Source organism: Colius striatus, chromosome 15, assembly GCF_028858725.1.
Source record: "Colius striatus isolate bColStr4 chromosome 15, bColStr4.1.hap1, whole genome shotgun sequence".
Taxonomy (NCBI): Eukaryota; Metazoa; Chordata; class Aves; order Coliiformes; family Coliidae; genus Colius; species Colius striatus.
The window spans coordinates 17,795,531-17,808,879 of NC_084773.1; the positions used below are offsets into that span (position 1 = coordinate 17,795,531).

At 42.2% G+C, this 13,349-nt stretch overlaps 1 protein-coding gene across 10 annotated transcripts in view; it reads right to left on the minus strand.

The window, feature by feature from the left end:
* Nucleotides 1–3,894: 3,894 nt before the first annotated feature.
* Nucleotides 3,895–13,349, minus strand: part of FOXP1 (forkhead box P1) — a 410,233-nt gene continuing 400,778 nt past the window's right edge. For all 10 annotated transcript variants that reach the window (XM_062008078.1, XM_062008074.1, XM_062008073.1 and 7 more), the window contains one exon: nucleotides 3,895–9,036. In XM_062008078.1, coding sequence (XP_061864062.1) covers nucleotides 8,892–9,036 — 145 coding nt within the window. In that variant the 3' untranslated portion in view covers nucleotides 3,895–8,891. The remainder of the gene's footprint in view (nucleotides 9,037–13,349) is intronic.

The window sequence follows — 13,349 nt, forward strand, 5'->3', positions numbered from 1 at the left end:
TTACATTAATATTCTATTACAGTAAAAATCATATTTAATAAATTTTCTCCAGATTTTTCAGAATCTTGCTGTATTTTTCTAAGTCGGATGCCAATCCAAAGAAACAGTGTATATGATACATTTGATTTACGTTAAGTAAATAACCTGCACGGCCCATTTTCTGGTTTAAAGAAAAAAAATATTAAGTGTAGAAACACACACCAGACTGAAACGTGTGTTTAGTTTCCATCTGCGAGGAGGAATAGTGTTGGTCTTGTGCAGCAGAAAGCCTTTAGAAACGCTGTTCTATTTTATTGATGCTATATGTGGATTATTATGTTATGTGGCAAGAGCAGGAGAATGAAAACATTGTAATTTACCCTAAACCGTAAAATTATACTGGTACTAAAGTAATTACTTCACATATTAAAATACGGTTTCCTTTACTCCCTTTTGTCATCACATAAAACCAGGCGTCGAGAGCCGCGGCGCAGAAGGGGCCGGCGCTTCCCTCGCCTTCACAAAGGATTGACACATCCTTGATCGTACACTATATCACCCGACCCTTGTTGTTCCCTGACCCTAATTAATATTATACCCAGTGACATTTATGTATCGGAGCAATAAGCTAAACAGGAAACAATTTATGTCACCTAAAGCTTTTTAACAAATCGATGCAACTATTTGTAATTGCTTGTTTCACAAGATTAAAAGTACTCAGCCTTGATCTTCGCCCACAGTTTTGTGGCCAACATGACCTGTGCTTCCGTTGTAAAAGAGAGGAGTGTTGGTGATCAGCACCTATTTCCATCAAGTAATCCATATTGCTAATATTTCTGGAATTTTAATGTAGTTACAATTTATAGCCGATCAAATGTGGTTACCTAAATTGCTGTTGCTAGTAGACAGTTTAACTGTCTTTATTAATTACAGTATAATTTAATGTTTGAGTACAGGCACTTGTGTTGGTCATTTTTACAGCCAAAGCGGTTATGTGCCTTATGACGAACCATTTTAGCATTTTCAATGGAAATTTGCTAATATGATGAGTGATAAAAACGTCAAACTCTGGTAAATAATGGTTATTACTTTGGCTGGAAGTAAGCCCTGAAAGGACAGTTACCTTCAGATTAACATTATACCTTGAAGAAAAAACCTGTTTTTCCGGCTTATGAGAGGCGTAAAAAATGGCCACTGAACTCCTCTAAATAAAAACATTCAAACCCTCATAAAGTGGGGTGTTTTCTTCCTCTTCCTCCAAGTAGACAGAGAAATTTCCTATGGAATAAAGGAGGAGGAGGGACTATTTTCTGTTGAAGCCCCCAAGGTGATGTTGTTTACCATCTCTAGCTCAAGCCTTTGAATGACAGTCTGCTTAAAAAGGGGCGAAAATAAGAGCAAACTCCACCTCAGCTGTGGGTGTTTGGGACCAAACAGGTGCCAGGGAGGCTGCAAACCTGAGGCTCCTGAGGGCCCTGTCCCACCTCCCACACCAGTCACAGCGAGGTGGTTTGATGCCACCGATGGAAAATGCTGCGAAGTGACGGAATTCACCAGCACTGCAAGGAAGATGAAAGATAGCCCTGATTAACACACCATTACACGAACGTTTAACATCATCATTGAAGACTGAGCCTGATTAATATAGGTCAAGAAGGGCTAATTACACTTTGTTGTGAGGAAGGGTGTGTATGTGTGTCTGCTTGGGAGTGAGAGGCACCAGGAATTGCAAGTCCCTTAAATTACTCCAACCACATGAAATCTGTCCTGCTCTGTGACCACAACCCACGCTAAACGCTGCTGTTCGGCCCATCTGCAGAGAACACGGCGGCTGCTCGGGCCTCCAGCTCCTCTCGGGACCCCCTCATCTGCTGCTGCTTTTCCCTCCAGTAGAGGAGAAATCCAGCACAGGAACACTCGGCATTGGCTCCCGCTTTCTTTGGAAACTACTCACCACGGCCCATAAAAGCACTTTTCAGCTGTGGTGGAAAACAGCGTTTCTGACTGGAAAAGGTATTTCCCAGCTGGCTGCTGCTGGTGGTAGCGCCGTGAGGCAGGAAGGCGTTCGGGGATGTCCCACGATAGGGCAGCCAGGGAGGAGAAATGTGATGAGTAAGACAAAGCTGATGACAGAAGACGCTGCGAAGAGCCAAGCTCTCACCCACTGCAGGGGCAGCACTCACCTGGGCAAGAGGGGAAGGGCCTGAGCCCACCTATCAGCTCAGTGGCAATGCCTTTGGCACTCACCTCAGCAGCTCTTCTTCCAGCAGAAGGCCATGGAAAGTCAGTGGGTGACAGACCCGGTGCTCGGGCCTCTGAGCCATCATGTCAGCACTGGGACGTCTGGGGAGCAGAAATACAGCATCTGTGATGGCTTCACAGCTCAGCCCTGGACACGCTGTCCTGAGACAGAGAAGCCCAAAGCCCTGCTGGGACTCACATGGGACGTGTCCCCTGACCTGGAGCTGACTCTCCCATCCTCCACTCAGAGCCACGGAGCGCTCCTGACAAAAACACACACCAAGTTCTGCCGTAACACCCTCTGTCAGGTGCTTATCAACATTTTAAACCCTAAAATTGGGACCTCCCCTGTTTGCTAAAATCTCACCGGTACTAAAAGCACAACACAGAGCCCAAAACAAATGTTGTTCTCAATATTTCGATTACTAAAATCTACCAGTCGATACCATTTAGAGACACGCTGCAATGAGTGTGCAAAGATTTCTCTGCCCCCCTCCCCCCAAAAAGCAGTTATCTGGTATAATTTTATGATAGAATATTTTTATAAAATCATTTGTACTAATTTAAGCATTTATCATTATATGCAAAAAGATTTCTTGATGAGAATATTATAGACGGTGCATGTTTTTGACATTAGCATTTTATTTGGATGACTAATCTTGCAGATGTGAAATTTTAATGAATTATTCATGAAAAATCTCTCCTCTGAAATTTCAGTTTGCTGCTAATGCTAGTTATTAAACATTTTATTTTTCTTTATAAAACTTGATGAAGAAAATAAATGTGTGCTTACTCGGAAGAAAAGGAGGTGGGTTTTGCGTTTAAAGTTTGTCTCAGGTGACAGGGCCACACTCGGGACTCGGTTCCTTGGGGTTTTGTGGAGCAGGATTGGCCCTGCCAACCTCTTCCTGCACACCACCAGTGCATGTCCAACCCTTCCCAGCAACACGCTCCGAAGGACCTGCAAGATGAGGCCACAAACCCCTTTTCTCTCCCGCTTTCCCCTTTGAAGGAGAGTCCCACAAGAAAGCAAAGACCTTCAGCTCCCTATGACCCTTGTGGTCAAACACTGATGGGGCTTCTCTCGGGAGAGGAGATGAATTTTTTGACTGAGCTTAGAATCATAGAATGGCAGAGGTTGGAAGGGACTTTTAGAGATCATCTACTCTAACCCCCCTGCAGAAGCAGGGTCACCTAGATCAGGTCGCATCAGGAGCCTCCACAAGCCCTCTGGGCAGCCTGTGCCAGGGCTCCCTCACCCTCACAGTGAAATAGCTTTTTCTTATATTTAAGTGGAACTTTTCGTGTTCCAGCTTCATCCCATCACCCCTTGTCCTGTTGCTAGCTACAATAGAAAAAAGGGATGCCTCGACCTCCTGACACCCACCCTTTAGATACTTTTAAGTAAGATCTCCCCTCAGTCTCCTCTTCTCCAGACTAAACAGTCACAGTTCCCGCAGCCTTTTCACTGCATGAAAGATGTTCCAGTCACTTCCAGTGCTCCTGCCCCAAACGACCGCCCTGTACAGACCATCCACAGCCAAAACACCCCGCGATGGGACTGGGGCTGGAGGAGACCCGAGGAGAGAGACTAGACCGACCACCAACGTGCTGGGACACAGGATTCACGGGGGTGGGGGGAAGAAACAAAGACTTAGGACATGGCAACTCGCATTACCAGTGTGAACAACCAGCATTTTTATTGCATTTGAGAATGCTATAATGTCAGTAATTAGTACTGACTACACAACATTTTTTATTGTCTGCATCAACAGACATGGAATGATGGAATTACAGTTGATGTAAGGAATGAGTTTCTTTTATGCCTTATCAAAAAAAAAAAAGGAAAAAAAACCCAACAACAACAAAAAAGAGAATCTTGTTACTGGCAGCACATACACACGAAGCACCATGCTAACAGTCTGGACTGTACCATTTTCATCAAGGCTTATGGGTAGAAGATACTTTGTCACCTGTTCTGGGCCCATTAAAATGCAGCCGTTAACTGCAAATTCACCTCGCAAGACTGGAATACTAAATGACTTCTGAAACATCTACAAACTCGCTCCGAGTTCATTAACCAAAGGTACCAAAGGATTTCAAAAGAGTCTCAACGTTTTTTTAAATCTCTTTCCCATGCTGTAACGAGCGTGAGGTTCTCGGCGATCTGAAAACGACAACAGCTCCAAAGGATTTAAAAAAACCTTTATATATATATATATATATATTTATGGATGTATATATATAAAATATCTACTGATCTGCAACATCTGTCAAACCAGAACCCCTGGCCACGGCCTCTTCCCAAAGCAGGGGCTCCAGGAGAGGGGAGGTGCAGGACCTGCCATGGGGCTCTTGCGAGTGAGAATCCAGAAAACAACAAAAAAATAAGGTAAATAATTATTTTGCCGTGGTCCTTTTATTCTACATAAGCCTTGACTTTTCAATTCTAGCTGAATGCAGAAACCCAACAGGTTTTACACATTTACAAAGTTTTGTTTCGTGGACAAGGAAGGCTTTTGACTCTCATTCCTGACAGCGGTTTTACCTGATACATGGTACTACTTTCATAATGTACGCTTTTCTTTGAGAAAAAAAACATGTAACAAATTGTCTTTACATCTTGGCACCTTGTAAAGTTTTTTTGTTTGTTTTTATACAAAAGTTCAATAAGTTTGACACTCCCCATTATTAATCACTACTTCACTGATAAACTTTGAAAGTGTGACCCTGGAATTCATCATGCAAAATATTTACTGCAGCAGGAGAAAAAACATTGTGGTTTTTTTAAAGTCTTTTTTTTTTTGGCTTTTTTGTTGTTTTTTTGTTGCTTTTTTTTTGTTTTTTCCTTTCAAATATATGAACTTTGTTTTAAGACAGCCAGAAAAGGCAGTGGTAAGATTAACAGAAGGGGTGGGAAAGTATCAAAAAGAAACACAACCCCAAAACAAACCAGCTTAAACACAAAAAACTGTACAAAAATGCTTCGATCGATGATAACAGGAGGAAAAAAAACACAACCCCAAATCTGTCAACTATGTTACAATTTTAAAAGCTGGAAAACAAAACAAGAGTCAGGGATTTTCTCCCACATGTCAGCAAAATGTCATCCAATATTCTCAAAGCAAGGATAACTAAATAAAATACACGTGCAGCGTATTCTGCAATTCCATTACATACAGTAGGTTTTTTTTTTCAAAGCTATTTTTTTTTTAGTATAGTTAATATAAAGCAGTTGCACAAAAAGCAAAAGGTGTTTTGACAAACAGGTCTGCATTTATTCCTTTCGAGGAACGATATCTAAAAAAAAGAGAACCAACCAAAAAAACCAACCAACCAACCAAAAATAAAAAGGACCTTTCCACCTTTTCCTCCCTCCCCACCCCTCCTCCTCCCCCCACCCCCGAAAGACAAAGGCTCACACAGACACAGTGGGATATATATGTACAACATAATAAACCCCTCCCTAAAGAAGCAACTGTATATCCAAAGGGATACAGAATCAGAACTGTAAAAACCATAGTGAAGTTTGCTCGATGTGAAGCCTGAGAGTTTTCCGTCGGTTCTTCCGCAAGGCTGCGACACCTGCCAGATATGTTCAAATCTCATCTTTTTTTTCTTCCTTTTTTTTTTCTCTTTTTTCTTTTTTCCACTTTTTTTTTTTTAACTTCATTTTTTGCTACAGTCTTTAGACTAAGCATGCAAGACATACAACTAAGTGCAACTGAGTGAAATGTATTTTTTTTTCTTCTTTATTTACTCATTCCCTAACAGTTTGGACTGAGGTATGCGTACTAACAGTTTCTCATGCTGTTATCTTTACTCATGTCTAGCTACACATGCTGAGAATGAACTAATCTACCGGATTTTTATCCCCTTCTGAATCCCAAACTAACCAGCAAACCACTCAGTTTTGAAAGCACGGGGCTCAATTCTCATGATCCCATCTGGCTACCGCCGGGCACGTCACGAAGCTGCCTGGATATTGATTTAAACCCCCAAAAAAGCCCCATGTTTCAAATGACCACAGACTGCCCTTTCTATTCTTTTTTCCTTTTTTTTGTCTTTCGAAACAGAAAGCAGAGTTGAGTTTTATAAAAGTAACTGCCAATAACATTTCTTCTACCAAAGCTTATGAGTGGACAGGAGTGTTATTTCCTCATGAAAAATGCTGACCAAAAAAACTAAACAAAATTGAGCAGATGTGCCAAGATCAACCCAAACTAAAGCAGTCATCCTAGCACAGTCCCGAAACAGAAGTGGCACACAATCTGTAGAACCAAAGACCAGAAAATCTTCTCTTTTTTTTATCTTCACTGAATTCTAGAAATACTATTATGTGGTCCAGTCAAATTATGGGAGCTTTTCTGTTCTCTTCTGGATTCTATTAAACTGCCTCCTTTATCTGATATACTCTAATTCTCTGCAAAGTAACTGTGTCTTTGCTTCCTCCAGCTCCCTTCTCCCAGCTCCACCAGTAACACTGATTCCCAATTTCAGCCTGAAAAGCTCTCCTCGACTCCTCTTTACAGACTTTCCTTTTGGTCACTGTAAAGAATTGCAAATAAAAAGCAACAACTTTGGTTCAGACATCTACTTGGCCTTCTAAATTTTTCTAGAATAAAGGAGCAGTTTCTCTCTCAGGTTAGCAATAGCCCACATCTTGTCATTTCCCTCTAAATTCTTCAACCTCCTTTGATCAACAATAAGAGGATATTTGGCTTCATAAGATAAAGCATATAACAGAGAACATAATTTACCTTTGTGTAATATCTTTGGTAATTTTAGGAAAAAAAAAGGTACAAAGAAGAATATAAATTAAGTTCTGAAAGGCTTTTTGAAATAATAAAAAAGCTACAGTCCTACATAAATAAGTGAGTGACGGAGAAGTGGTTGCAGAATGAAAACGTTTTAGGTGTTTGGTGACCGAGGTTTTACTGACCTATCGCAACAGGTTTCGTGTTGTCGCGTTCGTTTCAAAGAGCTTTGCCAGTTCTGCCTAACAAGCCCTGGATCTCCTGTCTCCTCCAGCGAGGTTTCCATACTGGCTGGTGTAAATATTGCATAACAATCTCAACTGCAGTACTGGATTTGCACAGCTGAAAATTAACACTTTAGCATTAGTGGGGCTCCGTCCGTATTAACTCCCGTGACAAGTTCCATCTGAAATCTAATTTGCATTCAAACAGATTAACGCCACCGAGCAATCCTGAACCGGTGCTTTAACCGTGAAACATCACCACGTACAACAACAATTGGATGAAGTCATCTTTCCAACCACTATTTGCAAATGCAAAAAGAAAAGAGGAAAAAAAAAAAACCCAACTGAACAAAAATGAAACAATTGTACTAACAAACGTATAGGTGCCCATCTTGAGATTCCAGAAAGATTTCTTGACCCATAACTCGTGTTAAACAACTGAGAACCTGCCACTGTACTAGTCATCCTCTAATAAAAGTGAACTCTGTTGGTGCTGCATACATTTCCTTGCGCTGTTCAGTTTTGTGGCGTTTGCTAATATTCACTGTTGCTGCCAAAAAAAAAAAACCCAAAGAATACAAAATCCAAAGAACCCAAACCACACACAAAAAGATTATTAAAAATACTGCTTTGTGGAATGAATCTGTGTCGCTTCCTACAGTGTTTCTATGTTCGTCTGTCATTCATTCTCGTTCTTGCAGTACTTCGTTCCTCTCTCTCTCCGTTGGACAACCCTTCCACATGTATAGTGCAGCATTTGGGACCTTGTCAAAAAACAACAAGTAAAAGAAGGAGACACCAAAATGGAATGTTTTCCATTGCCAAAGAAAACACGGTGGCATCTGAAGGAAACTGGAATGAATGACAGAAAAAACTACAAACGATTCAATGACATTCAGCTTCGTATAATAAAAACACCTATTAACATTCATCACGAAGTACAGAAAATGTTGAAGCCTCCGAGAGGCCCTGGGCCCAGATGAGGCCTGAGGTCAGAACTTAAAATGGTAGAGGAGAAGTGGGGCAGGGGGAATAAAAGCAATACATTAAAAAGTTTGGGATATTTTTTTCTTGGAACCCCTCCCCGCTATCCACGCTCACACGCACACACACGTACCCACACACGTGCACACACAGGCCTTCCCCATCCCGAATGGAAGCAAAACAAAACCGAAGAGAAACCAACCAACCAAAAAAAAAAACAACAAACCCAAAACAGAAAATGGAGTAAAGGCAGTGATAATCAACATGCAGTACTGTGCAAATATGTTGTCCATTGGAATCCTTAAAATCTGGGCAAAGACTTGATACGCAGTTCAGGTGTACATGCTCAGTTTGATGTCCTCAAGTGTCCAAAATCGGCAGGACCTGCAGTCCACAGCTGGCTGCTAAATGCAAGTGAATCAGTTTAGCAAATTTACAACACTGATGTTGACTGTAAGAGAGGAAAATCCCAAGTACCAAACAAGTCCATCCAATGCACAGAGTACAAATTCCTTTTTTCAACAAAAAGTAGAAAAATCAAAAATACTCCCAAATGGGATACTTGATGGCACTAAGAGTTAACATATTTCATAGTTGTCAAAGTGGACTGAGAATCCTCCAGACTGTACAATAATGGAGAGATTTCACAGCTAAGTTTGACGTGTTCTTCCAATCTTCATTCTCAGGGTAACGGCGTCAGACATACTCATTCTATGTCCTCATTTACAGGTTCATCTTCATAATCTCTGTCGTGATCGAAATCTGGACTGTGGTTGGCTGTTGTCACTAAGGATAGCGGGCCTTCATTTTCATCTGGATCCAACGGTTCTTCTTTGACATGCACGGGGTGCCTGCAAAACCAAAAACAAGCCCAGTCAGCAAGCTGCTCGTCGAAAATCTGTTTTGGGGAGACAGGCGAGGCGCTTTGGGAGTTCAGACTTGGCGTGCCAGGTCTAAAGAGCTTCAGGTCCTCCAGGAGAAGACCCTCAACTTGGTGCAGGGGGCAGCACAGTTGAGCGAAGGCAACAGTGTGCGGGCAGCGCTCCGCTTCCCTGGGAAAACACTCTGGGAGGAGCACCCCCGTAGGGTTTCCGTGTCAGGATCGAGAGAAAACGCTCTCAGCTGACATATTAAGTTGATTAATCCAATCTTTGGATAAATAAGCGGCATAAGCATCCGAAGAGGAGAGCAGCAGCCTGCCAGCCCGCCGAGCCGGCGGAGGCTGGGCTAATCACCGCTCGCTGTGCGTGCGGTGGCTCTCGTTAACATGCAGAACCTGTGAGACAACTCTCCAGAGGACGACCCCAAGTGAGGTTCTATCATTAATCAACTTCAAGCAAACACAGCAAAGAGACACCATGATACATGCTTTAAACTCCAAATTAATGCATATTTTTACAAACTGTCAATAAGGGAAGAAAAGCCCTGCCAGGAAACACAAACAGAGAGGAAAAGGCTCGCTCAACACAACAATATGATAAGAAAGCACAGTCCTAACGAGAATAATAACACTGTCAGCTGTAAACAAGGCAGAACATGATCCCCCAGCTCACGGTGGGCACAGGAACGCACTGAAGAGATGAGATCTGCCAAATTTCTCATTACAGCACGGCACATGAATAACCCGCAGGGGAACGGGGCTCGGCCGTTCCAAACGGGTGTGATAACAATTGAAAAATGTTGTCCGTAAATCATATTTACACCAAATCCTGTACAAATACAAATTACCTTTTTCTCCCCTTGCTTTTTTTTTTCCCCCTTCGTTTGAATGTTCGTCAGCTTTTGAAATGTAAAACAGCCATGTGAGTCAATAGTGTCTTGTTGGTGGGACTTTAGAGGAAAGTGGGATTTTATTGACATTACCGAGTATTAATAATGCGACACAGCAATGGAGACCCTGTTTGCTTCCTAAATAATTGATGTTGTAGGCAATCCCTTAAAATAAAGTGTTAATGAGTTCAAGTCCCACTCTGCCTCTCATTGAGTTGATATCCACCTCCAAGAGTCTTGTTTTCTCTCCGTGCCGACTTAACCCTTTCAGGCAGCCTACAGTGAGAACATCATCTGAAGCGCAAACCTTTCTGTAAGAACTTTTCCTCTCTTTGCTTTAAAATGAGCACTTTAAGAACTGCTGCCATTTCACTTAATGTTTTGTGTGGATAGGAATGACAATATTGCTTGTACTCTGTTGCACTGATGGACTAAATCGCTGAACAGGTGAAAAGTACTCGGTGTCTGTGTACGAGTCAAAGGTAAACCTGCCTTCTTCCAGTGACCCCGGTGAACCAGCTGTACCCTTTTGCATAGTGGGCAAAAACCTGTTCTGCATCCTATTTATTTATGTTGTCTTGAGCCTGGATCAGTTCAGGAAGCATCTAAATTGCTGACTACAGACATTTCTAATGTGAGTTGTGAATGCCTTTCAAGTGCCTGCATATTTCAACTTCTTGACTTGTAAAGTGTGAGATCAATACTTAACTGCACCCTCCAACTCATCCAGCAAAGGAATGGTGCGGAGAAGTGATGCAGCATCCATGTGTACATGCCTTTTCCCTTCAAATTCACTAACACTTGTCCTACCAGCACATCCCTGGGAGTAAAAAGAGCTTCCTTTGCATGCCCCAGACTTTTTGCAAAAATTAGAGGCACAAACATTGCTCATGCAATTTTGACCCAATTATTGAAAAATGAAGGTGTTAAAACAAAAAAAGACTGGGAGGAGATAATTCAAATATTAAAAGGTTAAGAATTAGCATAAGCAGATATAAAGCCTTGTGAGTGGATCGTCACCTCAGAGGTGTGCACATGCCAACCATCCCAGCGGCTCCTGGCCTGAGCCAACACAAAGTCATGCTGGTTGCTTGCAACTAGAAAAACTTGTATTTTGAGTATGTGGGGCCCCTCAGTTGGGAGAAAATATGAAATGAAAAGCAGACAAAAAAAGAGGGAAAGTGTGGCTACACATGGAGACTGATAAAGCATGTGCTACTCGGACTTTGTGGCAGTGATCTTCCTTACTGCTGGTTTTAATTTAACAGTCTTGCTTGCTGGCTTTCTGGTTTTGATGCCAATGACAGTCTTGTTTTTTGGGGTTTTTACTGTTATTTTTGAAAACACACATGGGAACATTTTCAAGTGAGAGAGGAGAAGGTGTGGTGTGCAGCAGAGGTGGCTCCAGCACACAGGAGTTTCCCCAAAGGCCGCTCAGGGGCCACAGCACAGTGTCCCACTGCAGCCCACTGCACCGCCTTGCACTTGGCCAGAGGATGGGTACCAGCAGATCAGACAGGTACCTGCTGGGCTCCCAACCACTTGAAAAGCTGTGAAAGCTCCTTCAAAAGTCCCTGAACCTTTCCAAAGCAAACTCTGTCCCCCTTCTGGTTTAGTTATGAAAGCAGGTGAAACCCGGTGGTTTTAACCAAGTTTCTCTTTGAGGTTTGGTGTGGTTCCCAGAAGTCAAAACCCCAAAACTTCAGGAGTAAAAAGCAAAGCAAGCACTAAGCTATGAAAAGGGCTGCTCAACCCCGAGCGAGACAAAGGCGGAGAGGGCCACAAAGCCACGGGGAGGCACAGCCTCCACAGTAGCTCACGTGTCGGAAAACATCAGACAGCCAGCTTGGCAAAACCCCCATCCCTCAAATTAGGAGGGTTATCTGGGTAAAACAAACCCCTCGGGAGAGAGTTGTGTGGAAAACAACAAAAATTCAACTCCTTGTGTACTTTGTCAGTCCTAACCACACAGTGGTGCGTGAGGAGGAAACCTTACTGAATCCGTGACTGTGCACACACACTTCTGAGCAACTGAAATACATAAGATTAAATAAGCTCAAAGGCAAAGGGGGACTTTCTTATCTCTCAAGTCTAAATCTCTATTTACCACCTAACCAAACCCTTGAACTGGGGAGGGACAACTTCCTTTAGAGACTGAAGAATTAGTCTCTTGGATTACAGAAAAGGTAAATGTTGGGCTAGGCAAAAAGTAAAAGGAAAAAAAACCAGGGAGCAGGGGGGGAAGAGGGCTTCCCATTTCTGTTTTTATAGTAGCAGAATTTCAGCACATTCCTTTTAAGTAGATGCTTAAGACTCCAGAAGGGGTTAACAATAAATAACCTTGCTGAACACAGATTCCCCTTCTTTTCACATCTGAGTAATTCTTTTGTTTGTCCACTCTGGGAACAGAGGAGTTTTTAATAAAGCTGACTGTTGTTTAAAGCCACTGAGTTCTGGTGGTGCACACAGCATGGAGTAGTTTGCTTTGTGGCTACCTTTGGAGCATATCAGGATGAAAGTGTTATGTCCCCAAGCTGTAATTATGCGACTACTTTCTAGTGTTTCAAAAGGAGGAAGAGAGAAGGAAAAAAAAAACCCCAGACCCTAGCCGTGGTTCAATATGTCATAAAAAGGAAACGAATGAGCGGTAATAAGACTTCAGCTAAAGTGTTAGACTTCTTAGCTGTCATGTTAACAAGGTCTTTTAAACCTTACAGTAAAGTTTAAAGCTTGATTTATTCTAATATAGCGAAATTGTTTAAAAAATAATTTGCATTATGACAAGGAAATCTGTTCTGAGGAAAAAAAAAACACCCACCCTGAAGATGTCATTAACAAAGCAGGCTTACGGAACCTAAGAGGCTGCACAGCATCTGGAAATCTGCTGGTGAGTCCACGGTTTTATTTAGTAAACAGGGTAAAACCCCGCGAAGTGTGAATCCTGTTTCTGGCTTTAGATCCCTCCAAACTACTTAGAAACACCATTTTAATGGGGAAGCTCAGGGACCGGTATTGGAACATCAGCCAGCCACATTTTACTTAAGCAAAAAGAAATGTTCAGCAGAGAACACATATATTATCAATTCTGAGAAAATGAAAACACTCAGGAAACAATCATTTCCATATTACAACAGAAAATTGGATTTTCTGGTGAATAATGAAAATGAGGCATCCCTCATTTTCCTCCTCCCCCCCCCCGTCCTCCTCTCTCTCCAGTGTTTGTTCTGTGCCCCTCACCTTGGTATCAACGTGCTAAGAGATGATTATTAAGTGCAACAAAGGCCATGGCTATGCACAGTTCTGGAAGATGTCCTAGCCTGTTTCAACTCAAGTTATTTTTCCTTCCTCACAGTCTCTTCAAAGACAACGAAACCTTAGGTGAAATGAGAAGTGC